The sequence below is a fragment of the Mustela nivalis genome (assembly GCF_964662115.1).
Source record: "Mustela nivalis genome assembly, chromosome: 7".
In the NCBI taxonomy this organism is placed as follows: Eukaryota; Metazoa; Chordata; class Mammalia; order Carnivora; family Mustelidae; genus Mustela; species Mustela nivalis.
Genome location: NC_139026.1, coordinates 87,890,169 through 87,917,304, shown reverse-complemented (window position 1 = coordinate 87,917,304; position 27,136 = coordinate 87,890,169). Strand labels below are relative to the sequence as shown.

The 27,136-nt window shown below is 40.6% G+C and overlaps 1 protein-coding gene across 2 annotated transcripts; it reads left to right on the top strand.

The window, feature by feature from the left end:
* Positions 1-27,136, top strand: RACGAP1 (Rac GTPase activating protein 1). Of its 2 annotated transcripts, XM_082741270.1 has the most exons (17): positions 1-195; positions 6,996-7,084; positions 12,841-13,043; positions 14,061-14,197; positions 15,183-15,252; positions 17,171-17,224; positions 17,879-17,959; positions 18,594-18,711; positions 19,228-19,358; positions 20,027-20,191; positions 21,842-21,937; positions 22,263-22,461; positions 23,734-23,839; positions 24,023-24,155; positions 24,425-24,560; positions 25,484-25,592; positions 25,894-27,136. In XM_082741270.1, the coding sequence occupies exons 2-17, from the start codon at positions 7,000-7,002 to the stop codon at positions 25,967-25,969; spliced, it is 1,899 nt and encodes a 632-aa protein (XP_082597396.1). In that variant the 5' UTR covers positions 1-195; positions 6,996-6,999; the 3' UTR covers positions 25,970-27,136. The 2 variants fall into 2 exon arrangements, with proteins under 2 accessions (XP_082597396.1, XP_082597397.1); XM_082741271.1 differs by lacking the exon at positions 12,841-13,043 and having other exon boundaries at positions 38-195.

The window sequence follows — 27,136 nt, the reverse complement described above, 5'->3', positions numbered from 1 at the left end:
TTTTGCGTGCGTCGCAGCGTAGAGGGACAGCGCGGGAGGAATAAATTTCTCTGTGATTGGTTGGTGCAGGATTTCAAACCCGAGCTGGAAGCGCGGTGCTGCTCTGCCGTTGGGTGAGGCGCGGAGGGAAGTAAGTGGAAGGCGGCTCAAGTGGGTCCAGGCGGACCCGGCCAGATCAGGTGCGTCTGACTCTAGGTGTGTGGTGGGAGGAGAGTGTCCGAGGTGGTGAGCCGCGGCCACCGCGGGTTCAGGGAGAAGATCGGTACCTACAATCTCTCTTCTAGGAGGTCTCCACCGGCCCGGGGAGGCAGCGGCCCGAATGGGCGGTGACTGGGAGTGGAGGGCTTTCTTCTCCTAGCTGTGTTTTTGAGGTGATGGCTTGGACAGGGCAAGACAGGTGGTTTTGAGGTGATGGCTTGGACAGGTGGTTCCTTCCACCCCCAAGAAGTGACTTTGACTTAAACACAGAGTTTGGGAGTGGGTGGGGTAATGCCCCTATTCTCTTCCGAGGGGCACGGAGTTTTGGAAGGGAGAAACCCCGGTGTTTGAGAGGCCGGGCGGCTTGAAGTGGAGCCTCCCTCCCTTCTGGACTGTGTGTATCCAGGTAGGCTGGCCGAGGCAATGACATCTTGCTCGTCCCATCCGAATTCTTAGCCTTAGGAACAAGGAGGCGTTACTTTTAGAATTTCACGTATGTTTCTCGTCACTGAATTTCGTTCCGTAGGCGGAGAGAGTGTTCAGCAACGTGTGGTGGGTGAGAAGATAAGCTTTTTTTTTTTTTTTTTAAATTAAAGAAATGTTATTATCATTCTCTTGAATGTGTGGGGTGAACTTTTCGAGTTATTGAAAGTGTTTAGAGAGAAGGCGCCTTTCCTATAGCTTAATCACTCAACAGGTACTTAGTGCATAATATAAATAAAATACAATCTTTTTTTTTTAAGGTTTTATTTATTTATTTGACAGACGGAGATCACAAGTAGGCAGAGAAGCAGGCAGAGAGAGAGGAGGAAGCAGGCTCCCCGCTGAGCGGAGAGCCCAATGCGGGACTCAATCCTAGGACCCTGGGATCATGACCTGAGCTGAAGGCAGAGGCTTTAACCCACTGAGCCACCCAGGCACCCCAATATAATACAATCTTATTTAGCCGTAAAGGAGCTTGCACTTTTGGGGGGGCTGATAGAACTTAAGATAACTATGGTGAGTCTAGTAGGCCTCTGCACTATTGAGTATAGTGTACATTATTATAGCCCTTTTAGAAAATATTTTGGCTGTATTTATCAAGAACTATAAGAGGCTTTTACCCTATGATATAGTAATCCCAGCCTTGGAAACCAGTTCTAAGGAATACAGCCACCTAAAGGAAAAACCTGTTTACAGTGATGTTCAATTCATTCATTTGGTGAATGTCTTTTAATCATTTGCCAAATGGCAGGCCTGTTCTGGGTACAGGGGCTCAGCAGTGAACAAAACAGACAAAAATCTGTGCATTCTTGAAACTTAAACTGTTGGGGAGGCAGACAATAAACAAGTTAATATATGGGTATGTTAGGTGAAGACAAGTGCTTTGGAGGAAGATAAAGCAGAGAAGTGTAGGGGGGTAAAGTCTGCAATTGAAAATTGGATAGTTAGGAAAGACATCAATGAGAAAATGACATTTGAATAAATCCCTGAAGGAGATGAGGGAGTGACCATGCAGGAGATTCCAGGTAGATGTAAATGAAAATTACATTAATATCCAAAGAAGACAATGGTTAAATAACTGTTAATTAACTTTCTGTAACTTAATGGAATCATGATGGAGAAAAGCAAAACACAAACATATCAATCTATGATTGCAATATTACAAAGATATCAGTATATAATGGGCAAAGATTAGATAATGAGATGAATGTAATTGTTTAGGGTGATAAGATTTTAGTTTCACTATTAAAAAACATTATTTTTTTTGAACTTGGAAAATTCCATAGTATGAAACAATGTTTTATATCTGCCAAATGAATGTTATCGGTAATAGAGATAATTTTGGACTGAAATTGTTAGGGAATGTTTTAGTGAATTGGTAAGACACTAGACCTTGAAGAATGGAACACTGCAGAATGGTAAGAATCCACAGTATAAGAAGGAAAAAAGGAGGACTTAGTATACTAAAACTGGTAATAATTTTTTGAGAAATAATAGTTCAATTCGTCTTTTTATTTTAGTTTTCATTCACGCTGGATTGAGAACATTCTGTTTACTCTTTCTGTAATTCATTTGTTCATAATAGCATTTGGTTTCAGGATATTCCTTCTTTCTGCCAGTTGTATAGAGACTTCTGATACATTAAAGCAAAAGCTGGACATCTGGGAAAAAGAATTGCTCCACAGTGCTTTCATATGAAAGAATCTTATAGTATTGAGACTGTCTTAGGAAATGATTTTCTTTGGCAGTGGAAAACCTGTATTGCTGAATTCTTGGGACTCTCCAGATTTAGTAATGTTCGTGAGAATGTTTTTCATTAAAACTCTTTCCCGAAAAACTCAACCTTCCATTGCTTTGTCTTACAATATTTAATACCCTTGATGCGTCTAAGGCATGATGTATAGGTCTCTTAATAATGTTGTTTCTAGGAGGAAGAAGAGGATAGAGACTTTTCCCAGGATACTCTGCAGTTAAGATCTGTAATAGTCTGTTATTCTGAAGGACGATGTCTGTCTCTTGGCTGGGTGATTGAAATTAAATTGGGGACTCAGAGCAATCACATCAAGCTGAGACTCTTTCCTGGTGATGTGAAATTGCTCCCTCAGGGATACTCACAGATTGGGAATCTGTAACATAGTGACTTCTCCACCTCTGGGGCTTCTCATCAATAACAGCTGAGATTCTCTAGCACCTTTTTGTTTAAAGTGCTCCACAAACTGATTTCCTTGCTACACACAGGGATCATTTCAGCTTTCCCAAAAGGCAGCTGCCTCCATAGTGAAAAGTGACAGCTGTTTTACAGCTGCAAAGCAATGTACTACAATATGACTTTGTTTTTGTTTCCTTTCACATTAGTGTATCTCCTAGCTCTGGAGCTAAATAATAAAGGGGGAGAAATAAAGGAGTGTTCTTGTGAGTGAAAATGTGACCCAACAGGAAAATTAACATCGTTTTTAATTGACATTGAATAGGATGAGTAAATGTTAGCTTTTTGAGTTACAGTTTGGCTGTGATATCAGAGTTAGTACTGATGTAGAAAGATATTTTTGTCATCTATAAATAATTCCTGAATGTCACTTCTATAGAACATTAATAAAAATACATGGTCCCCTGGTGTATAAAGAGAAGAGGATTATATTTTGCTAGTGCCGTTTTTGGATTACCCTAAGTAAACCTGTGTTAGAGGAAAAGCTATTTTCAGATGCTACAAGCCTCATGTAAGACAGCCTGCTAAAGAGCCTAGACCTGGTCAAATTTTGCTGTCTTCTCCACTCTTCTTGGTCTGGGTTCCAGCTATAATTTGGTAATCACTGTGGTAAAATGTAAATAACAACTATCAGACCAAAACAACAACAACAAAAAAATGTCATACCCTCTATAAGGTTCAATTTTTACATTATAAAACTTTTATTTATGTGAATTGATGCTATTCTGTGAGATCAGTAGGCCAAGTGTTACTGTTCCCATTTATAAATGAGTCTCAGAATCTGACTTACTCCGGGTTATACTAACAAATAGAAGAACTGAAACTTTATCCCAGGGCTTCTGTCCAAGCCACCCCTCCTTTTTTTAAACTGTTGTTTAAGTTTTCATCTATATTATGCACTGATGTTCAGGTAGAATGGAAATTCTTTTGACAGTAGATTCATTGGTGTGTGTTCTCTGATTTCCATTTATCATTTATTTACTTATTTAGTAAACTCTACGCCCAGTGTGGGGCTCCCACTCATGACCCTGAGATCAAGAGTCACATGCTCTATTGACTGAGCCAGCCAGGCTCCCCATCAAATATTTATTTTTAAATATTGAGTGTTTGTGTGAGTGATACAGTTGTGCCAAAGGTAAGATTTCTCTCACATGTACAGCCTACCTGGGATATAGGGTAGAAATGTGAGTGCAAAGTGTATGTGTCTTGAGTGCCAACTGAGCAAAGCAGTGGGGGAAGCATCAGTTGAAGTGAATGATGGCGAGCCTGCCCGTGATTAGGGGCTGGATAGAGAACATGAGAGAAGAGTACGATCACCATGATCGTACTTATCAGAAAGGGAGTAACTGAAGGTGATTCTGAGGTTTGGAACTGTGTGAATGATAAGGAAATCAAAATTGGGAGTTGGTAGAGTAGGTTAGTGGGTAGAGTGGTTGCTGATATATGTGATGGGGAGGGATAGAACCAAGTCTCAGGATCAGGCTTCACCTCTAGGGCATCTCAGTCGAATTAAGAGCTTTAAGAGCTGTAGGACGGTGGTTAGGAGGGAGGCTGGAGAGGGATGGGTGATCATCTGGAGAGCTGTATGGACTAACTTGGGAAAGTTTGGTAACTTCTTTGAGAGATTAGAGGATTGAATTTTAGGGAATATCTGGTGTTGAGAGGGAAGCGTAGAAAACCATAAATGCTTCCTAAAACTAAATCTGCAGACTATGATGATCTGACAGTTGAGGGTTACCTCTATTTCATAGCAGAGCACGGAGAGTTAAACAACTGCCCCCTGGGTACCAGGCTTCACATTTGGACAATAAAGTAGGTGGAGGTAGTTGTATGAGATAACGGTTGCTACGTTGCTATGATGAGGAAATGTCTCCGGGTAGGTTCTCTGTGTCTTTAGTCTTTTGACGAATCTGGCTGTGTTTTCAAGAGCCTATACCTCCCCACAACCCTCACTCTAGGGAGTGGTATGTACAAAGAACATAGGGGAGAAGAATAGTGGGCTAGAGGAACTTGAGAAAATGTGAAGATTTCTTTTAAAGGGGACAAAGAATCAGGTTGCTGTATTGTCATTTAAAACATCAAACCTTCTTCTTCTTCTTCTTCTTCTTCTTCTTTTTTTTTTAAACAACCAGTTTTTAATACTCTAGTTGCACTGTGAAATCTTACTTTTCTGCACTCTTGGGCAGTTAGAAATTTTCCTATGTGCGGAGTTCACTGACTTTGAGTCTCAGAATGTATAGATGACTGCTGAGATAAAGGAAATCAGTGCCCTACATTTAACCCGATCAGTCTCTTCCCATTTTTACTGGAGCCAAAGGAAATCATCATTTGAATAAACTACTGAAATCCCTGCTCCTGCCCCTGTAGCATTTGGGTATCTGTGCCTGGTTTGTCATACTGGGAAATCCATGGGCATCTCCACAGCTTCCAGATCGCCTCCTGCCAGTTTTAATGCTATTCTTTTAGTTTTGTTCTTAGTTTAGAGAAAGATCTTTGTAATACATTTGTTAGTCTGGTTGCTTAGCAGCTTGCTGTGATTATGTAGCTTGGAACAGATACATTGCCATTTGAAAATCTTGGTTTCCGGCCCTGATTCAGGTATATGTTGCCTCCAAGCTTGGAGCTGGGAGCTTTTTGGCTATTAGGCCAATCATCATTTGAGTACAAATGAATAACTCTGTAGCATTTAGTAGAAAATATCTTTAGGTTTATATATTCCTTTGTCCTTTGTGGTTTTTTTTTTTTTTTAACCCTGTCCCATCCTCATAGCTTATGGTACAATCTTATAAACATTGTAAAATCACTAAACCTTCATAAAGAGTTAATTTAAAAAAAAATATTTATTTATTTGACAGAGAGAGAAAGAGAGAAAGAGGACAAGTAGGCAGATGCACAGGCAGAGGGAGAGGGAGAAGCAGACTCCCTGCTGAGCAGGGAGCCTGGCCTGGGGCTCAGTCCCAGGACTCTGGGATCATGACCTGAGCCAAAGACAGATACTTAACCGATGGAGCCATCTAGGCGCCCCATAAAAGAGTTCTAAATTTTATTTAGATGCATGAAATAAGGACATAGACTAGAATGTTGAGGGGTGATTTGGAGAAACACAAGAATCCTTAAATGGTATTTTTAAGGACATTCAGTTTTCAAATGAAATTTATTTTTTTATTTCATTTCCTTGATAATTTTGTAACGTCCAGTTGATGTCTTTTTTTTCTTGTCTGTTAAGTTAAGATCTTATTTCCTCAAAGTGTTCCCAGTTAAAGTCTATTCAGAACACAACTGATTGTAAGGACACTGTTTTTAATGTAATATCAGCAGGGCTTTGGGGGGAATATGAAGTCTGAAATTCACCATACAGAACACAGTAGCAAATGATTTTTTCCTTTGCCCTTCTAACTGTGAAGGTGGTGTATTGTCTCCTTGATGCCAGAATGTGGTACAGCATAATCCTTTGCCTATACTTAGTATAAATTTATTAGACATAGTCCCTGCACACAGTCCAGCAGAGAGCCCTGCATTACAGAAATAATTCTTGTGCTGCTGAGCTGGCAATTTCCTCACTTAATCACTCGTGTGACGTCATCTGGGCTGTTGGTAGGAAATGTGCTGACCATGTCCTGCGTTTTAAAAGGCAGTTGCAATAGGGATACTAGCTAAAAATGAAATTAAAAATAAACCTTTTAAGTTACATTGAAGGTCTTCAAAGTCCAGAAGGATTAAAGTGGCAAAAGTATTGTATTAATCAATAGACTAAGAGCCACATATTATAGTTGGTCACCTAGTAATCAACTGACATGCTTGTCCTTAATTGCTTTCCTCACAGCTCCAGAGTGCCTGCAGACTGGAGGAAAAGAAGTAGGCAGGAAGGGGGTGTTATATTTGGAGGTCTGAAATGCTTTTCTGATTTGCAAATAACATTAAACATTCCAACTTTGTTTTTGTAATAAAGATCATACAAAACACCGATTGTTGGCTTGAGATCCTTATAATGGTAGCTACAAATGGAAGAGTCCAGATGTTAGTCACTGATGGCTGTAATGGATTGCTACTGAATCTTTTGTCTGGGGAAGAAGGCAGGACCCCTAATGTATATTTGATTTCTTGGCAGAAAGATGGATACGACGATGCTGAATTTGCGGAATCTGTTTGAGCAGCTTGTACGCCGGGTGGAGATTCTCAGCGAAGGAAATGAACTCCGTAAGTCATCCTGAGCTGGCCTGTGTGAAAAGAAAAAACAGCTTTCAGATCTGGGTTTTCTGCAAAGCTGACGTGTGTTCCAATCTTAAAATTGTTTTCATTTGGGCTTCCTAAAAAGAAAATGATGGTCACTTATCCATAGTTGGAACTTAATGGACACTCATTGTAGCTGGTCACTTTTTTCCTATAGTTGTTCTTAAGTGGGTATCCCCAGATTTCTTTCATTATCAAGAGTCTCTTTCCATTGACTACTTGGCATTAGTTGCCAATTTCACTTTCACACCAAGAACTGGGCAAAATCTGAAGTTCCAAGGATGTTGCTTCTTTCTTTAGAGTAGTTGTTGTCTGTATTTTTTATCCTGGCTTTCCCTCTGTACTATAAAACATTTTCAGTTGAAGAGGAGAAACATGTCATAATTTCTTTTTGAAGAAGGGACTGTTCATCTGCTTTCACCTATTTCATGGATTTGATTTTTAGTAAGAGGGGATTGAAACTGGGTAGAGAGTTGGAGAGAAGAAGGAGGTGGTTGAGAGAATGGTGGACTGGGAAGTGGAAGCGTGAAGAAGGCGGGGCTGATGGCCCTGACTTAAGTGATCTAAGGATTTATTTTTTCTCAGCTTTTCTTTGAGTTGCCATCGTCTTCCATTTGAGATTTTCATTAATACCTAATTTAGTAAGTGTTGCTCTTAAGTCAGCCTCATTGATATAAAAGTGAAGTAAGAACTGTCTCTCTAAGCTTTATTTATTTATTTAGTTTTTAGATCTTCACAGTACTTAGTGTGGTGTCCTGCTTATGCCATTCAGCATTTTCTTTAATTTGATGTTTTTAATAGCTCTTACCCAGTTACAGGCCTTTTAAGACAATATTCTATTTTCTCTTTCTTAATAGCTGTTGCATGACCTTATCATCTGATGCCAGCTCAGTAACCATGATGGCATGCTAATTAGGCTCCTCTTTGAGGTCACATCATCTCAGAAGATGGATTGCTTTGGAGCCCAGTGCAGGGAAGAGTATTGAATGAGAGATCTTAAAATTCAGGCTCATTCAGCAAATATTTAGCAAGAATCTAATACAGCATCTAGCACATGTTGAGTTGAGGGAAAGGGATGACTGACTAAAATGGCTTCATGGATAAAAGTAAGGTGGCACCATAATGGAGATCCCAACAGACACAGATGAAAGAGGGCATTTAGGGTGGAGGCAAGCGGGGGTAGGGCTGAGAGGGAGTAGGAATAAGGGGGGAGTGGCATAATCAGAGTTCTTGGAAGATGACCCTGGTGGAGGGGGAGCCTGGGAGACCAATGAGGATGTTGTTAGGCAGCAGGAGCCCTAACTAGAGTGGTGTTTGTGAAGCTGGAAATAAGGGGAAATGGGTAGAAGAGACTGTGATAATGAGAGCTCTACGAGGAGGATAGGATGTGGAGGAGAGGGAAGAATCTGAAGTTTGGAGTCTCAGTAACCAGTGTTGGCTTTTAACTTATTTTTGTGTCTGTTTCTCCATCTGTAAAATAGGAATTCAAGTGTCTTTATCTTTGTGGGAGTGCTGTGAGCATTTGGGGATAAAAACGAGATACTAGTTAGTTGTGAAAATACTTTGGAAGTAATTATGCCAAAAGAATTTAGATATTCTTATAGGTATCCTTATTTTATAAATACATTTCTATCTTCCCATTGATTCCCATTATAAAATAGAGGCATGTTTTGCCTTCCTCTCCATATCTCTAACTTGGAATGTTGGCCTTGAGGACATGGAGTAGGTTTATGTTTTCTAGACTGGAATCTCCTTTCTACAACACATCTCAGTCTCTGTCCTCTTCTTTGATCCTAGGAATTCCTTGCATGGTTAAGTATCCTGACCCCTTATTCTAGTCTTTCATCAGTCACTTCATTCTTCTCTCTCCTTTTTGTATAGGTTTGTTCATGTTTTGTTTTTAGCTAAGTCCAGGGTTCCTGAAAGATCAAAATGAAGGTTAATATTAAAATAAAATGACTTTAATAACCTTATCTTTGATTTCCCTGGTCTACATTGTTTTTATCTTCTATTATTTTATTGTGAGCTGCCCAAAACTTTTTTTTATGTTGTTGCTGTGTAAATTGGGAATAAATATAACTTAATATTTATCAGGAATCTGTTGTGTGACAAAACAATGCTGGGTTTGTGTTATGCTGTCTACAGTAGGTGATACTACAGTGTCTATGACTTGATGCCTTTCTTCAAGAAGATCATGGTATTTAAGTTTCAGAGATCGATTTCTTATGAAACAAGATAATACAAGTATGAAAATATGTGCTTTTGGGAAGTATAGAAAAATGTAATGTGGAACAAACAGATTAGGAAGGGATTTATAGAACAGATGGGACTAGAAGAATGGATACATAAAGAGGAGTGTAGGTAGAGCATTCTGTTTGGAGTACACAGCTTGATCACAAGGGAGAAGGCAGAAATAAGCATGGGTCTGTTCTGGGAGCAGGGACAAGAAAGAGTATTGTGTAGTGGTGGGAGGTCAAGTTTGAATAGACTGGTGAGGTGGGCTTGGACGCCTGGAGTTTAAATTTGATCTGAACAGCAATTTTTCATTTATTTGTTCAATGGATATTTAAGTGCCTACTGTGTGCTACAAGGCACTGGAGAGAAAAGAGACCCAGTGCCCTTCCCCTTCCCCTTTCTAAGAAGCTTAGAGAGTGGTGGGGAAAACAAAAGGAAGAGCCTGTGCAAAGGTCCCAGGAGGAGTGAGCCGAGAAAACCAAGATCTCTGGGATGGTTTTAATCTATTTGCTGAACTATGAACCAAATCCTCCATTTTTGTTGTTGTTTGTTTGCTTGTTTTGTTTTTAATGAATCAGAGATTATCCTCAATTTGTTTTAAGGAAATTTCCCTTAATTCCTTTTTTTTTTTTTTTTTAATTAATATTTTATTTGACAGAGAGAGCACAAGCAGACAGTCGGGAGTGACAGTCAGAAGGAGAGGGAGAAGCAGGCCTCCCACAGAGCAGAGAGCCAATGTGGGGCTCAATCCCAGGACCCTGGGATCATGACCTGAGCTAAAGGCAGATGCTTAACCAACCGAGACACCCAGGCACCCCCCTTCATTCCTTTTTGATAGATGCATTTCATAGTTTAATATACATAACTTTTTAAAGGAGGTAATTTGAAGTTAATCTTTTGAAGGGGCTCCTGGGTGGCTCAGTTGGTTAAGCGTCTGCCTTCGGCTCAGGTCATGATCCTTGAGTCCCGGGATCAAGCCCCACATTGGGTTCCCTGCTCAACGGGGAGTCTGCTTCTCCTTCTCCCTCTCCCCCTACTCATGCTCTCTCTCTCTCAAATAACATCTTTTTAAATTTTATTTTATTTTTTCAGTGTTCCAAGATTCATTGTTTTTGCAACACACCCAAGTGCTCCATGCAATACGTGCCCTTCTTAATACCCACCACCAGGCTCACCTAACTCCCCACCCCCTCCCCTAAATAAATAAAATCTTAGAAAAAAAATCTTTTGAATATGTACTTCATGATGGGGGCTAGTACCAAGTTGGAATCATGATTCACAAACTGACCCTGAAAATGCTCTGTTTATTGATCTCCTATATCAGAATTTTTCTGATGATCTAATATGCTGTTTTGACCCATCCTAGCAAACTTAATTCATAACAACAGAATTATACGTAAGTAATATTTTAGGTATGCAAATATTCTGGTTTTGGTCTAGCATAAAACAAGTTGAACTAGTAATTGAATCATTCATACTATTAAAATAGGAACTCTTTCCTGGAAATGAACTGATACTTTTTTTGGTTTGAGTTCCATCGTCCAATTCAGTTAGACTTATAATATATACCAATTAATAATGAATAGCGATTAAAACCCAAATTTAATAAGATTTATCAAGAAGGAGTGTCCTTGGAGTGCCTGAGTGGCTCAGGTCCTGGGTCCTGGGTCCTGGGATGGACACCCACATTGGGCTCCCTGCTCAGCAGGGAGTCTGCTTCTCCCTCTGCCTCATCCCTCCCTGTTGCTCATGCTCTCTCTTTCAAATAAATAAATAAAATCTTTAAAAAAAAAAAAAAGGAGTGTTTGAAGGAACAAAGAAGTGAGCAAAATTAGATCCAGTGGAAATCTTTTCATTCTCAAAATTGTTTTTCAATTCAGTAGATATTTGAGTGTATATAAATATAGTGTATACAGCACTATATTTAGAAACATTTAATTGACCACAGTGTGGAGCTAGAAAGTTTTAGATGTGTGGTTGAAAAGTGTATTTCTTGTTCTTTATTTTTTGAAATTGAAGTACTATTACATACATCAGAAAAGTACACAAATCTAAGTGCAGTATTTGATGAATTGCCAGAGTGAACATGGCAAAGAATCAGCTCTTTAAAAAAAAATGTTGTGACTCTACATTGTTGAAATAGTTAATTTGGCAAAAGGATATGTTGTTTTCTTTTTCTTTAAATTAAGAAGGAAAAAATTGATGTGTTTTAAACAAAACAAACACACTGTTTAGAGCTATTTGAATTGTAGCCATATATACATATATATATATTGTGTGTGTGTGTGTGTGTGTGTGTGTATGTACATTTAGCTTTCAAAGTTGCATTCTCTAAGATAATGAGGTCATAATATCCTGTTCTGCTAAAACCTTTTGTTTGTTACAAACTGAAGTGTCTTTATGTGTAAGACTTGCTTTCTCGAGATTGAATTGGCATTGTAATTTGTAAGTTTGAAGTTTAGTCAAATTATTAAGACTGGAAAGAACACTATATTCATTGCCTCTATGCTCTTAGGTTAAATTGAAATAAGAAAAGTGTCCTTACTACCCAAGAATCTGCAAGCTTTGTGTGCCTGTGGCCTAGTTTCAGCTGTAAACTGGGTTAGTTTGGCCAGCAGCAGATGTACACCTTGGGAACTTCCTCTGTGAAGGTGGTGTGGAGTGAAGCCTAGAGCTAGATCGAAGGTAACGAGAAAATAGGAAGTGTAGAACAGTCTTTGCCAACAGCCGTGGCAAGCATGAATGCCGCCAGGGTTATCATGCTTCCGGGCACGGCACTGAAAGTGATGCTCTCTCTGCAGACATGTGGAAAGAGTCCATATTCCGCCATCAGTGACTCACCTTAGCTTAGTATGATCTGTTCTTACTGTGTCTTTCCCATTGAAATGTTTATACACCCTTCAGGGCAGTGTTAAACAACACTAGCAAATTGGCTCTTTACTTTCAAATCAATATTTGTATAATTATATAGTTGAATGGAATTGTAGGCCTGGACATCTATATTATTAATCTACAACTACTGGAGCATATTACAGCAGTTATATTTGAATTTGCTGTTTAACGTCTCTTTGGCGCAGCAGTGCGTGACTCGAAAGGAGGCTGTTTTTGTTTTATAGCTGTAACTGTCCTGGTGCGTGACAGCTGCCCCAGAGGTATCCCCCTTTGATTGCCTTCTGTTCAGGAGCTTTCAGTGTTGGTATTACATCTGGAGCCAGGTGACTAATGAGTTACTTATTCCATAGCAGATGCCACTGGCCAAGCCAAAGGAGGTGGCCTATCGAAACAGGAATTGCTCTCCACAAGGCTGCCATGCAGGGTGATGAACGAATATCCAGGATCTGCTCCTGGTTATTTTCAGCTGGCTTTGCCGAGAGTTTAGCTGGTCCCTTCATTATATACTTGGAGGAAAACTAACTAGAGGACTCAGTCATTAGAGCCTTAGTACTGTGTTTGGTGCTGGAGTTATTAAAGTTTCCCCCTTTCCTCAGAATTCATCCAGTTGGCAAAGGACTTTGAGGATTTCCGTAAAAAGTGGCAGAGAACAGACCACGAGCTGGGGAAGTACAAGGATCTTTTGATGAAAGCAGAGACTGAGCGTAGTGCTCTGGATGTTAAACTGAAGCACGCACGCAATCAGGTGGATGTCGAGATCAAACGGAGACAGCGAGCTGAGGCTGACTGCGAGAAGCTGGTGTGTATTGTTCTCTATGCTAGAGCCGAGCCAGTGAGGGGAGGGCCAGCATCATCTGGTCCTGTTTCCACCCCCCAGTTATACTGAGTTTCTTCTTCCACATTAAAGAACTAAAAGCAGCCTGTCCATTGACAAGTTGGCCTTAATTGAAGCTGAAATTGCAGCATAGGAATCCTGTCCTTCATAGGCTGAAATTTAATATTTTTTCTCTTCTTGACTTAAAACTATGACTTCATAGATTTCAGTTGAGGATTTTTAAAGAATTAAAATTAGGGAATTCCTAGCATGCTTGATCTGTCACAAGATGTTGGCTATCTCTCATGCCACCCAGAACACCCTCATCCTTTTGTCAATAGCTAGTATTTGTTATTTAGACAGACAAGACAACTCTAAGGTTTTCCATCATTACTGCTCCTAATTCAGGGGAAGGGGCGAGATGTAGTCAGCCAGTTGAGCAATGTGACTAACATGGAACACTATCATTTTGGTGTACCAGGGTGGGTCATGGTACAAAGGAAAGCCTTTACGAGGAGCCACTAATCCATCTTGGTACAGTGTTAAATGCCTCAGTAAGCTCAAATTGACTGGTTCCAGTGTGTCACAGCTTTGTATCCATTTTAATGCATTTCGCTCCACCCTTTAGAAAGGTGGGTGGCTGCTTTGATCCATAGAGGAAGCCAATAATTGTCCTGATAAAATGACACTAAATTGTTTTTCCTATGCGAAATTCTGTTTTGGGACTCTCATTTTGCAATATCATCTGGGATTAGCCCCTTGACCCAAAAGTCTTGTAGCAGAAAGCCCACTGTTCTGGATGGAGTTCATTTTGCCAGTCAGAAATCAGAGACACAATCTGGGCTTGATGTGAATTAATATGCTATCGGTGTAGCAGCCTTCCTGAAGGCTCATTTGCATAATGCTGTATTTTAATGTCTTCTGGTCTGCCCGTCCCATAAATTTGAGGTGAAGCTTTCTCCCCTGGTTAGTTAGGATGTTTTACTCTGCTTTGGTCTGCAGGAAAGACAGATTCAGCTGATTCGAGAGATGCTCATGTGTGACACATCTGGCAGCATTCAACTAAGCGAGGAGCAAAAATCAGCTCTGGCTTTTCTCAACAGAGGCCAGCCGTCCAGCGGCAATGCTGGGAACAAAAGGTGGGGAAGCCGTGTCTGTTGTTATCTGATCACGAGCAGCGCAGCTGTCAGAAGTTCTTGTTATCTGAACTCTTAAATAGACTGCTTCTGGAATGTGTGCTGAATAAAGCAGAAAAAGACTTCGGAGGAAGGGTGGGTGGGAAATAAAGGCATAGGCACAGGGGCCTCCTGATTTCTTTTATCTTCTTTTGTTTTTGATCTTTCCTTAGGATAATTGTTTCACCATGGGTAAAATTTTGATGTTGATGCAAAATTGCACGTCAGTAACTAATCCCACTCATTGCTAAGAAACCTAAAGGTGAAAGTGGCAGTTCAGCAATACTTTCAGCATTTACTCTCCAGAGAGCTCTTGTAGCTCTTGTAGCTCTTCTGGTTTAGAAGGCCTTCTGTGAGTCAAGACCAGACAATAATTTTGGTTCTACTGCATCACTATTTAAAATTGTCTCTACCAGGCTTTAAATTTAACACCCCCAATACAGTATGGAGAGAAAGGTCAGCACTCTTCCAGCTATTTATTTTGTTGCCTGGTTGTTTTATGGGGAATCTTTATAACTGAGAAAATATATGGGCTTAATTTCTTCAAAAGCTGATGCTGGGTAACACTCTTTCTTGTAGAAAGCAACCACAATTGGGATCAGATTAAACTTCAGTCTTGTGCCTGTGAATTTCTAGTAGCCTTTTCTGCGAGGAGTAGCACCCCTGCTCCTGTCTGTAACTTTCAACTGCTGTTAGGAGGTCTTTGCCAAAAAAGCAGCTGTGCTGCGTGTGCCCTCACGCACGCATGGAAACTCTCAGCCGCTCTCTCCCATGGAAACCACTGCAAGCAGCCACCATGGCTAGGCTTTGAACTTGTAGTTGTCTCCATAGGAAGGCACTGCTATGAAATTGCTGGTGTTACATGACCAATGCGACTCATTCTGGGCATTCGTGCGTTTTACTTGCCACCGTCTTCTGTATCTAATACTGTGTTGTTTCTCTCATCTAGATTATCAACTATTGATGAATCTGGTTCCATTTTATCAGATATCAGCTTTGATAAGACTGACGAATCACTGGTAATAAATGATTGATCTCTGAGGATTGTTTATTTTTCTTACCCCTGCTCCCTCAGGGCTCTCTCTCCTGTCCTGTCTTCTGGAATTCCTTTATTGCTGTTTTGTTTGTTGATGTATTACAGATTCTGAGCTAGCATTTTATTTTATTTTATTAATTAGTTAATTTATTTAAAGATTGTATTTACCGATGAGGGAGAGCAAGAGAGTGCTTGGTGCAGGGGAGTGGCAGAGGGAGAGGAAGTGTCTTCAAGCAGACTCTGCCCTGAGTGTGGAGCCAGATGCAGCCGGGCTGATTGCAGGACCCTGAGGTCACGACCTGAGCCAAAATCAAGAGTCAGACGCCAAACCAACTGTACTGCTCAGGCGCCCCTGAGCTCGCATTTTAAAATAAAAATCCACACAGGCTATAAGAGACTGGCTTATATATTTAGTTTCTGGAAGTGAGAATATAGAACTCAGGATTTGGGATGAGGTTAAATTTATTTAACGGATCTGTGAGCTGCATTTGCTAATTGACTGTATCTTGGCTTATTAAAAAGCCCTAGCTAGCAATAAAAAAAAAAAAAAAAAAATTAGCAAGATTCTACCCAGGCAGGGTTTATTTGCTGCTCTTGGAGAGAATAGACTTGTGCGTTATTTCAGAATTAGTTTGGTTCTTAAAGAAAACTTAGTCATACTTCATAATTAGAAGGAAACCAGTGCTCTGGAACTTCAGCCAGAAGACTAACAAAGTTTCTAGGCACTCTGTAATGCTTTGTTCAATAATGGTTGACTGGTCTAAACTTCTTGCTACCCCGCTTTTGTGGGGCAGCACCCTTTTCTTAACTTATGGTGGTGTTTCTGTATAAAAGTCATCTCCTAATATCTCAGTCTTTGATGTTCAAACTTTGATGGTTTATTGGTTTGTGTATCTTTCCTGTTTTCCCGGCTGAAAGCTAGCAACAAAGCAATAAATCAGGAGGTTATTTGTGGTTGGTTTTCTAATAGTGAAACAAGTGGTGACTACTTGTTACGTAGGCTAGAAGTGTTCTGTCCCAAATCAGTGTTTGGGGAAATCATTGCCATTTTACAGATATACATAGTAAGTATCCCCTTTTTGAAACAAGGAATGATATGAATAGGTATGGAATTTATGTATATGATAAAACTAGAATGTTTTAATAGCTGATTTTGGACCTAGACCTACTTATGGTGTATCTGTTGTAACCCAAACTGAATCAAATAATCAGTAGCTAAATTAAATTACTTGACTAGGAATTGTAGAGATTTCAGTTAGCTAAGCTACCATTTGCTCTGTACTACTGTTTCTGGGTTTTGTGTTTTCAGGGATTATCAGGAGTAAGGAAGTCACATGAATGTAAATGGTTAAAATAAGTGAAATGAAACTAGACTATGGTAAAAAATGGAATTCTTCAGGGGTGAATGTCTTTGTTGGGGCCCAAGGAAGAGGGATGTTTGAGAAATATAAAACCTGGACTAGAACTTTTTAAGCGGTTACATTGTACAGAACGTCTGATTAGATAGCAGTCCCTTAAGAGTAAGAAAGACATCTAACCTGATCAGTATAGTGCCTGAGATTCTGTGAGTTCTACAACTAATTACAGAAATAGTCAGAAATAAAGAACCAGGAGCTGGAGATAATCACGACAGAAGTTGATTCTTTAACCTTTTCTTGCCTCTGTGGTATTGACTCCTGACTCTATTATAATAGCTTCAATTTTGGAAAGAAAGCAAGTTAACTTACTGTAGTTCCATAGCTACAGCACCTGAGACCCTCCCTTCACCCTCTCCCCAAATTATAAGTTAGGCAGTCTGACTCAAAAAGCCTTTAAGGTTCTCTGTAAACTTATTTCCACAAAAATTCCTGTCTGGGGTTTTTGCCTCACCACAGAAATTAATACATTATAATTGTCAACAGGATTGGGATTCTTCTTTGGTAAAGACTTTCAAACTGAAGAAGAGAGAAAAGAGGGTATGTATGGTTTTGTTTAGTTTTTGTTGTTTTTACAAAATTACAATAAAGGAGTTTTCTCTAGAAAATTTTCCATGATACAGCATTCCTAACATGTAGCTCTAACCATTGTTAAACACCTATTACAAGTAAATTCCTGCTGGGGGTCATTATGGAGGATCCTCGAGGTAGTAACTCCGGACAGTCTCGTCCTAGTTCACTGTTCTGGCTGCCTCTGGAGTGGAAAAGGATATACTTGAGTTTGTTTTGAGTTGTCATAGGAATTTTTATGCAGGACTTTGTACTTTAATATAATTTTCAGATGAAATGTGTGTATAATGGGATATGCCAAGCTGTGTCTGTGTGTGCTTGTTTAGGGTACTTAATATGTGTCCAAAGACATATTGTCCTTGGATAGGATTACACCTCTACTGTTTCTGGTGCTGTCACCTAAATTTTTCCAAAGCTTGTTTGTTTCTTTAAGGGCACTGAGGGCATTTTTGTGTTGGTACAACTTAAGCTTCATGTGGAAAAAGAATTAGAGAAAGCATATTATTATTTACAATAGCCCTGGTATCCAGGACTTGCACCCAAGTTGTCCAATGGAATAATTTTATCTTCTGTGCTTCAGATCTTCTATGACGCTGAACTTCTTGATCTTTGTCTCCTTTCCAGCGCTCTAGTAGCCGACAGTTCATTGATGGTCCCCCAGGACCTGTAAAGAAGACTCGTTCCATTGGCTCCACAGTAGACCAGGTAAGAATAGGCCAAGAGAATTGTGGTTGTGAACACATCAGAGGTTAGTGGCCCCAACCATTAAGAATGCTAAGTCAAGGGGTGCCAGGGTGGCTCAGTCAGTTAAGCATTTGACTTTAGCTCAAGTCATGATGTCAGGATCCTGGGGTCAGGCCCCAAATTGGGCTCCTTGCTCAGTGGGGAGTCTCCTTGTCCCTTTCCCTCCTCTTCAGTGCCACCCCCAAGCCTTACTCCCCCCAGCTTGTACTCTGTCTCTCTCTCTCTCTCTCAAACAAACAAACAAACAAACAAATAAATAAGAATCCTGAGTCAACGCTGCAATGTTATTTTGAGAGAGAGATTTGGTGAGTTTTTCTATGTAATAATAGGATCCTTATCATCCATATGAATGGAATCACTCTGATTGAGTAAACAACTGTCAGCTTTATATTTGATTCTTATTTTATTGTTGTGTATGCCTCTGTGACCTATATTTCTGTTCTAAAGTATGAGGTTTCAATTGAGTTTTTTTGAGCTTGGGCCATAAATCCTGACCAAGATTCAGGAATTTTTCAGCCACTCCAAAATTACCTTATAGTGGTAGGGATATTATGTTCACTTGCTTGTCCTTCCCTCATTTTTGCTTTTGTTTCAGGGGAATGAATCCATAGTTGCAAAAACTACAGTGACTGTTCCCAATGATGGCGGGCCCATCGAAGCTGTGTCCACAATTGAGACTGTGCCATATTGGACGAGAAGCCGAAGGAAAACAGGTCCACCGAGTTTATAGCTAAATTGCCTGTGTAAAACAACTGGTAAAATTCAGGGACACTTGGCTTTTTAGAACCCTTTGAGGCAGGGATTGGATATTGTGGGTAGTTTCTTGCTGTTGCTTACTGGAGGCCAGAACACTGTCATATTCTACCTTTGGATTGCTGGCCTGGTCTGTGCCACTCACACTTAATATGTTATTTATTTGGGAAAGGAGAGGCAGAGGGAGAGGATCTTTAAGCAGACTCCCTGATGAGCATCGAGCCCACGCAGAGCTTGGTACCACGAACCATGAATCATGACCTGAGCCGAAATCAAGAGTCAGATGCTCAACCGACAAAGCCACCCAGGGGCCCCATTATTAACTCATTATTCTTGAACTGATTTTTCTGCATAGCCATTGTAGTTGCTTCTGATTATGGTTACAAATTACTGGTTGTCTACCAGTTACATTAAAATTGGGGTTAAAATTCAAAAGGAACAAAATATTAAGAAGCTTAAAGTTACTTGTTTTCTAGGTACATTACAACCTTGGAATAGTGACTCCACCTTGAGCAACAGGCCTCTGGAGCCAAGGACTGAGACAGAGAGTTCTGGCACTCCACAGAGCAATGGAGGGATGCGCCTGCATGACTTCGTCTCTAAGACGGTAGATCTGTGATCGTTCTGTCTTCTTTCGGGCACACTTAACTTTTTGATTGTGAAAGTAATACATACCAGGAACAGATTTAAATCATTTAGTGTTAGAAAGTTAAATGTCAGATCTCCTTCTTTCAGTTCCACTCCTCAGAGCTAACTACTGGTTACAGAGGATGTGTATATCTTTGCATTCTGTGAATATATTACGTTAAAGCAGCTTTTAAACAGAAGCAATTGCTTATGCTTTTTAGTGATACATATTTATGTAGTATGGTTGGATATAGCACACTTTACCTTTGTCTCATTGGATTCCCTCATATAAACCCAAGCAACCTGACTGAGGTTCAGAAGAGTTAACTGCCTTGTCTGAGCCACAGAACAGTAAGTGGCACAGTTAACATGTTTTAAGAGTTTTTGTGGCTCCTCATCAACAGGTTCTTTCCACCATTGTACACTGCCGCCTTCCAGCTGGGTGACCTTATGCAAATTACACAGCACCTTTGCCTTTCCTTAAAGATCAAAACCCATGTTATAGGATTATTGTGAGAATTACACAAGCATGTGTAAAGGGATTAGGAAGTTGCTTGGCACATACTAAGTGCTTAAAAAATGCTGGTTGTTGATGATGGTAATTTTCTAATTCAGACCCCTCTGTTATTTCTGTCCTCTTGTCCTCAGGTTATTAAACCTGAATCTTGTGTTCCATGTGGAAAACGGATAAAATTTGGCAAGCTATCTCTGAAGTGCCGCGACTGTCGTGTGGTCTCTCATCCAGAATGTCGGGACCGCTGTCCCCTTCCCTGCATTCCTACTCTGATAGGAACACCTGTCAAGATTGGAGAGGTAGGACCTATGGGGTCTGTCCTTGTATTATGACTTCTTTACCTTTTTCAAAGCTTAATGTCAGTTTTTATAATAAAATTAGTGATGTCAAGCATAGTTTTAACACAAATGATGAAGAGAAATGATAAAATGTTAACTCGCAGCCGAGTCCTGCTTGGGCTTGTCTGTTTAGTAACTTTTCTACACCAGATTTCTCTTCCCTTCCCTCCTTTGACCTTCTCCCATCTTCCCTACTCATCCTCTCTCCCTCCTTTCCTTCCTCCTTCTTCTCTCCCCCTTCCCCTTCCTTTCCTCCTCATCTTTTCCTTCCCCTCCACATCCTATTCCTGTTTTATAAAATTCCAAACATGTGCTGAAGTAGAGAGATTAGGATGACTGACCCCTGGTTCCTATCACTCAACTTCTGTGATTACCAGTTCATGTCCAGTCCTGATTTATCAGTACCTCCAAGTTGTCCTCCTGGCTCTGTCCAGTGAATTATCTTGACGGAAATTCCATCCATCGTGTAATTTCATCTGTGAATGTACTTCCTTTTATGTTAGAAGTATCCTATACTGGGCGCCTGGGTGGCTCAGTGGGTTAAGCCTCTGCCTTCGGCTCAGGTCATGGTTTCAGGGTCCTGGGATCGAGCCCCACATCGGGCTCTCTGCTTGGCGGGGAGCCTGCTTCCTCCCTCTCACTCTGCCTGCCTCTCTGCCTACTTGTGATCTCTCTCTGTCAAATAAATAAATAAAATATTAAAAAAAAAAAGAAGTATCCTATACTAAGCTATTAAAATTAGATTGCTTATTTCTAAAAACTGATTCAATCTATTAAGTATTTATTATATGAACAATATTAACAAGATTCAGAATGAATTGATTATGCTGCTGCTTCCGAGCCCCTAGCAAATCAAATGCTACTTTTCTTTAATCTTAATAGTTCTTATTCGTGCACGTAATTGGTTACAGATTTTCTTTACTTTGATAGAGAACCATGGAGTTCTCCCCTACAGATAGTTTGTGTCCTGATCAACTGTGAGTTGTGTTAAATAATTTTTCTTACTAAGAATGATTAAAGGGTTTAAAAAGGGGGGTTTTTTGTTTTTTTTGTTTTTTTTGTTTTTTTTTTTTTTAAGAATAATTAGTTCAGGGGCGCCTGGGTGGCTCAGTGGGTTAAAGCCTCTGCCTTCGGCTCGGGTCGTGATCCCAGGGTCCTGGGATTGAGCCCCGCATCAGGCTCTCTGCTCAGTGGGGAGCCTGCTTTCTCCTCTCTCTCTGCCTGCCTCTCTGTCTACTTGTGATCTCTGTCAAATAAATAATTAAAAAAAAAAAAGAATAATTAGTTCATATTAAAGCCCATACCTGTAATCTCATTATTGCTTGCTTTCTGAAGCCCTTGAGTAGAGGACAAGCGGGGGCAGAGTTGTAGCTAGTGGTCTTATTACTTGTTCATGCAAGAGTATGTATATGTGACCATAAATCAGTCCTGTTGTGGTTGTAGGAAAAATATAGCTGAGAATCTCTGTTCTAATAAATGCTTTGGGAATAGGAATTTAAAAGTAGACATGATGTCCCAGTCTGAGTATTAGTTTGGGGATGGTTCTTCCTACTCACCTTGATTTGCTGGTCTAAGTGGTATAAATAATAATTTAAAACTCTCCCTTTTCAGGGATTGCTAGCAGATTATGTGTCTCAGACTTCTCCAATGATCCCCTCCATTGTTGTCCATTGCGTAAATGAGATTGAGCAGAGAGGGCTGACTGAGGTAAGAGTCAACCTTCAGGGGCGCCTGGGTGGCTCAGTTAAGCCACCCAACTCTTGATACTGGCTCAGGTCCTGATCTCAGGGTTGTGAGCCAGAGCACATGTCCGGCTCTGAGGCCAGCATAGAGACTACTAAAGGTTCTCTCTCCCTCTCCTTTTGCCCTGCTCCTGCCCACCACACTTCGCCCCCAACTCCCTTAAAAAAAAAAAAAATATATATATATATATGTATATATATATATACATATATATATACCTTCAGAGAGTGTGGATTTGTTGTTTTTGTTAATAATCAATTTGTAACTGGAAGTGTCCCCTCGATAACAGACAGGCCTGTACCGGATCTCTGGCTGTGACCGGACAGTGAGAGAGCTGAAAGAGAAGTTCCTCAGAGTGAAAACCGTACCCCTCCTCAGCAAAGTGGATGACATCCACGCTGTCTGTAGCCTCCTGAAGGACTTCCTCCGAAACCTCAAAGAACCCCTTCTGACTTTTCGGCTAAACAAGACTTTCATGGAAGCAGCAGGTAAGAGTAGATCTTATACTCTAATGTGAGTCCCCCAGGGGCAGGAATGTTTGACTCTTGCGTGTGCCGCCCAGTACAGTGCCTGTGCCTGTGTGGACGCGCACGTGCTCTGAGGGAAGAATGTATCCGTGTTCTTGGTGCTTGTCTTCTTCCTGTCTAAACTATGGGTACTGATGGGGTTTTTTGTTGTTTGAGGTCGAGTTTAGGGCTGTCCTTTTGAACTTGGAGCCAATTCCCACACATTTAATCCATTAACAAATCTTGTCAGCAAAGCTCTTGTAAAATTTATCTTAAAATTGAAATTTGCCACTCCTACTATTACCATTCTTGACATCTCTCATCCTGGAATGACGAAAGAACCTACTGATTTTCCTCTTTATATTCTCAGCCCTCTACACTATGATCCTCAAACAGTATCTAGAGGGGTCCTTCTAAAATTTAAATTAGATGAAGTCTCTTCTGTCCTTAGTACTCCCCAGTGACTTCCCATCACACTCAGAATAAAACCCACCAGTCCTTCACATGGCCCCAAAGACCCCACCTGTAGGATTCGGCTCCTGTTACATCTCTAGCATCGTTTCTCTCAACACCCTTCCCTTCTTTCTCTCTTCCCCTGATGCGTTGGAATGCTTGCAGTTCTCAGAGTATAACCAAGCTTACTCCCCACTCAAGACTATTGAATTTGTTATTGTCTCAGCCTGGAATGTATTTGCATGATTTGCTCCTTTATTTCTTTCAGGTTTCTTTTCGGGTACCTTGTCCTCAGAAACACATTTCCTGACCACCTTGTCTAAAATACGTCCACCCATTACTTTCTAGCTTCTACTATGTAGCACTACCTACTACTTGCTTTTTGACTAATTCCTCCAGTAGAATGTGAGTTCCTTGAGGCAAAGTCTTTGTTTAGTTCTGCTTTACCTGAGCCCTTAGAATAGTACCTGGTCCATAGTAGGCCCCTGACCACGGTTTATAAACGAACACCTTCTTGTAATTGCAGCTGCTGCAGTTGTGTGCCTGCCTTCCCGGCACGTGGGTTGCTAGCTGCTTTCCCTAACTGCAGGAGCTGATTTTTTTTTAAAGGTTCTGATTTCTAATATTGAGCTGTGGGCCAGTGCCTGCTTGTTAATGAAACTGGAGTTTGATGCAGTCATGAACCTCATCAGAAGTTCCAGAAGCTTACTGTATAGATGAGACTTTGTGGTCGATCACTTGGAAGCACGCTGTCAAGGGAAAGAAGTCTAAGGCCTCTTGGTGTTTTCTTTTCATTTACAGAAATCACAGATGAGGACAACAGCATAGCTGCCATGTACCAGGCTGTTGGTGAACTGCCCCAGCCCAACAGGGACACATTAGCTTTCCTCATGATTCACTTGCAGAGGTGAGTACAGCAGAAACTCACTTCTGGGAGTTTGGGAATTTGCCATGGGGAACATAATGTGGGTTGGGTGTTAGAGAGGGAATGTGAAGGGTGAAATGTTTTCTGATAGATCTTTTTTTTTTTTTTTTTGGTCTGTGTTTAAGTGGAAGAGCAAGTCTTCTAATTAAATGCTCTTTATCTTAGAGTGGCTCAGAGTCCAAACACTAAAATGGACGTGGCCAATCTGGCTAAAGTCTTTGGGCCTACCATAGTTGCCCATGCTGTGCCCAATCCAGATCCAGTGGTAATGTTGCAGGACATCAAGCGTCAGCCCAAGGTAGGCAAGTGCCCTTTGTATATATACATACACACAAAAGATCTATATGTGGAGAGAGATACATATGTATCTCTCTCATGTGACGTGATAACATGAGAAAGCGCAAAGAGGTAAGCCCTGAGCTTTGGAATGTGCATATATGTATATAAAAGATATATATGTGTATGTGTGTGTGTTTGTGTGTGTGTATAGTTATGTGGAGATATGGGTGTGGGAAGAGGTAAGCCCTGAGCTTTGGAAGTGCACTAACCTGTTTGGTGGCTGTTTAGGTGGTAGAGCGCCTGCTTTCCCTGCCCCTGGAATACTGGAGTCAATTCATGATGGTGGAACAAGAGAACATTGAACCCATACATGTCATTGAAAACTCAAATGCCTTTTCAACACCACAGACGCCGGATATTAAAGGTAAGGCCCAAGTTGTGTTTCTTAAGGGACCTGACTCGCTCTCCGGTTTTGGCCATGTACCCTCTCCCTCCCTTTGCTAGAGCTGTTTGGAATTCAAAAATTAAATTCATTATGAGGATTCTAACATTAAAAGAAAATTTATAACTCTACTATCCTGACTTTTTTTCACTTGAATGGAACGTGGTTCTCCTATTTCTTCTACATACGGGTATTTTAGAAATAGAATAACAATTCAGATATAATTTGATCTTCTTTCACTTAACATACTGCAAGAACTTTATTTGTTACTATATAATTTTATCATTTTTATGGTTGTAAACAGGAATTTACTTTAACATGTTCTATTAGGAATTGATGTTATTTTTGAATTTTCCATAGTTACTAATAATGCTGACATCAGCATTATAGGAATATATCCTGTTTCCCCCACTGTTAAATTCCCAGGAGTGGGAACTGCTGAATTAAAGGGCTTGAACATTTTTTTGTTTTACCAACTTGATTTCTTAAAGGCTTTGCCAATTTGTATTGCCAGCAAAAATGTTTGAAGTTGGTTTCTTCCAACTTTACTGGCATTGGAGACCAGACCTCTCATATTTGCAAGATCCTTTTTAAGAAAGAATGTTGTTTTTTCCTAATGTAGGTAAGAATCGGGTGGTCAGACATTAGATTTGTGAATGCTGGAGTTTGAGAATGGCTTAAATCAGGAAGCATATGTCAGCTGTTCATTGAGCAGTTGCCTGCATAGAAGATGTACTGATCTGTTATAGACGATGACAAAAATGATCTCTGGGACTTTGCTTGGGTCTTTAACCTTAGCTCTTAAGGGCTTCACGGGGTATTTGGCTTAAAAACTGGCCACCCACAAGGGTGCTTTTTTTTCTTTTTGCCCTTCCCTTAAAAATATCTCTCAACTTTGATTGAAGTGAGTTTACTGGGGCCGGTGACCACTCCTGAGCATCAGCTCCTCAAGACTCCTTCATCTAGTTCCCTGTCGCAGAGAGTGCGCTCCACCCTCACCAAAAACACGCCCAGGTAAGTGGAACTGCCTGGCCTGGGAACTGAACTCTTCCCAGCATACCGAAGCTTACTGAAGGGGAAATTGGATGAGGCCTTCAGCTAGCAGCTAGCCTTTAAAAGTAACCTGGAGCCATAAGGATCCCTTTTTGAAAAGGGTCTAAGGGTTTTGTTTCCCCTCTCTCATCGCAGATGACAAAGAGTAGTTTGCAGAATAGTTGTTGAGGGTTTCCTAATTTTAGCTGATAATACTGAGTAATGTTAGAGTTGTTTATTTACCTACTTTTCATGGAATGCTTTTTCGGTTCATTCTCTGTAGATTTGGGAGCAAAAGCAAATCTGCCACCAACCTAGGACGACAAGGCAACTTCTTTGCTTCTCCAATGCTCAAGTGAAGCCCCGTGTCCTGTTGCTTGCCAGCATTTACTGACTGCAAGGAAGGCCGCACCTTCTCTCCGCAGCCTCTTGTACTCATTACTACTTTTAGCATTCTCCAGGCTTTTAATCAAGCTTAATTGTGCACGGGGGTTTTATTAAAACTATATATATCTCCCTCTCTTTCTCCTCCGGTAATGTAATATCAACACCTTGTGCTGTCGTTGTTGGGAGCTTCTAGATGGGAGATCTTTATAGTGGTAGAAGGGAGAATTATGGAGTTCATTGTGATTTTGCGGGGGAGGGAGGCTGGAGTGGACCCATCCCTCTGGCTTAAAACCGAATGCTGCTCATGGACTGATCTTTCTCTGGCATTATTTAGAACTAATTTCCTTGAGACAATGACAAGCCACACTTCTTTGGTAAGACTGGCATCTCAGGGTGGGAGGTGGGAGGGCAGGGTAAAGAAAAGTTGGACAGAGGATTTAGGATGGCTCCTTCTGAGGACTTGGAGGTCCCCTTCCCCCTGTATGAACTAAGCTGTAATGTGGAGCCTTCATAAAAATGGGATAGGATGAGGACAGAACTAGCGATGGGGGTGTGCTTAGCTTTGATTCGGATTGATTAGGTTTAATAGTGTTAAGTGGCATAACCTTGTAAAAGTGATACTACAACTTGAGTTGATCTCTGATGGGCTTCTGGCTGGACTTTGGATTTGGTTGGGGTCAAAGCTGGTTTGTGTTTCAGTTGAATTCGTTCTGTTGCTTGACCCCCCTTCCCCTTGTCCATTGGAGCCCTACTTCTAAAAGTCACATGCCATCTATTTGGCGTCCCAGTTCACAATTAAGAGTAGGCTATAAAGGGAGATTGTCAATATTTTGTGTGGCAAGAGAAGCCACAGTCATGTTGTCTTTGCACTTTGGTTGCTAAAAATCTTCCTATGGAACATAGCCACATCTAGATAAATATGGAATTTTTATTAAAATTATTTCCAGTGTCTATAAAAAGTGCTTTCTTCTGTAGAATGTTTTTGATCCATAGTGACCTTTGTCTGTAAAACACATATTTAGAATAATATTTGGAAAAAAGTAAGTCTTTTTTTTTTTTTTCCAAAAAGACTGTGAGGTTGGTGTTCTTATCATGGGAGGTAACCTTCAGCGCCTTTTTAAAGAAAATATTTTCCTCAA

Bases quoted from the DNA above. Each gene is read 5' to 3' on its own strand.
- RACGAP1 (XM_082741270.1), top strand. From the start codon at position 7,000: ATGGATACGACGATGCTGAATTTGCGGAATCTGTTTGAGCAGCTTGTA. The intron at 15,253-17,170 runs GTAATAAATGAT...AATTGTCAACAG, and splicing joins ATAAGACTGACGAATCACTG to GATTGGGATTCTTCTTTGGT. The intron at 21,938-22,262 runs GTAAGAGTCAAC...CCTCGATAACAG, and splicing joins AGCAGAGAGGGCTGACTGAG to ACAGGCCTGTACCGGATCTC.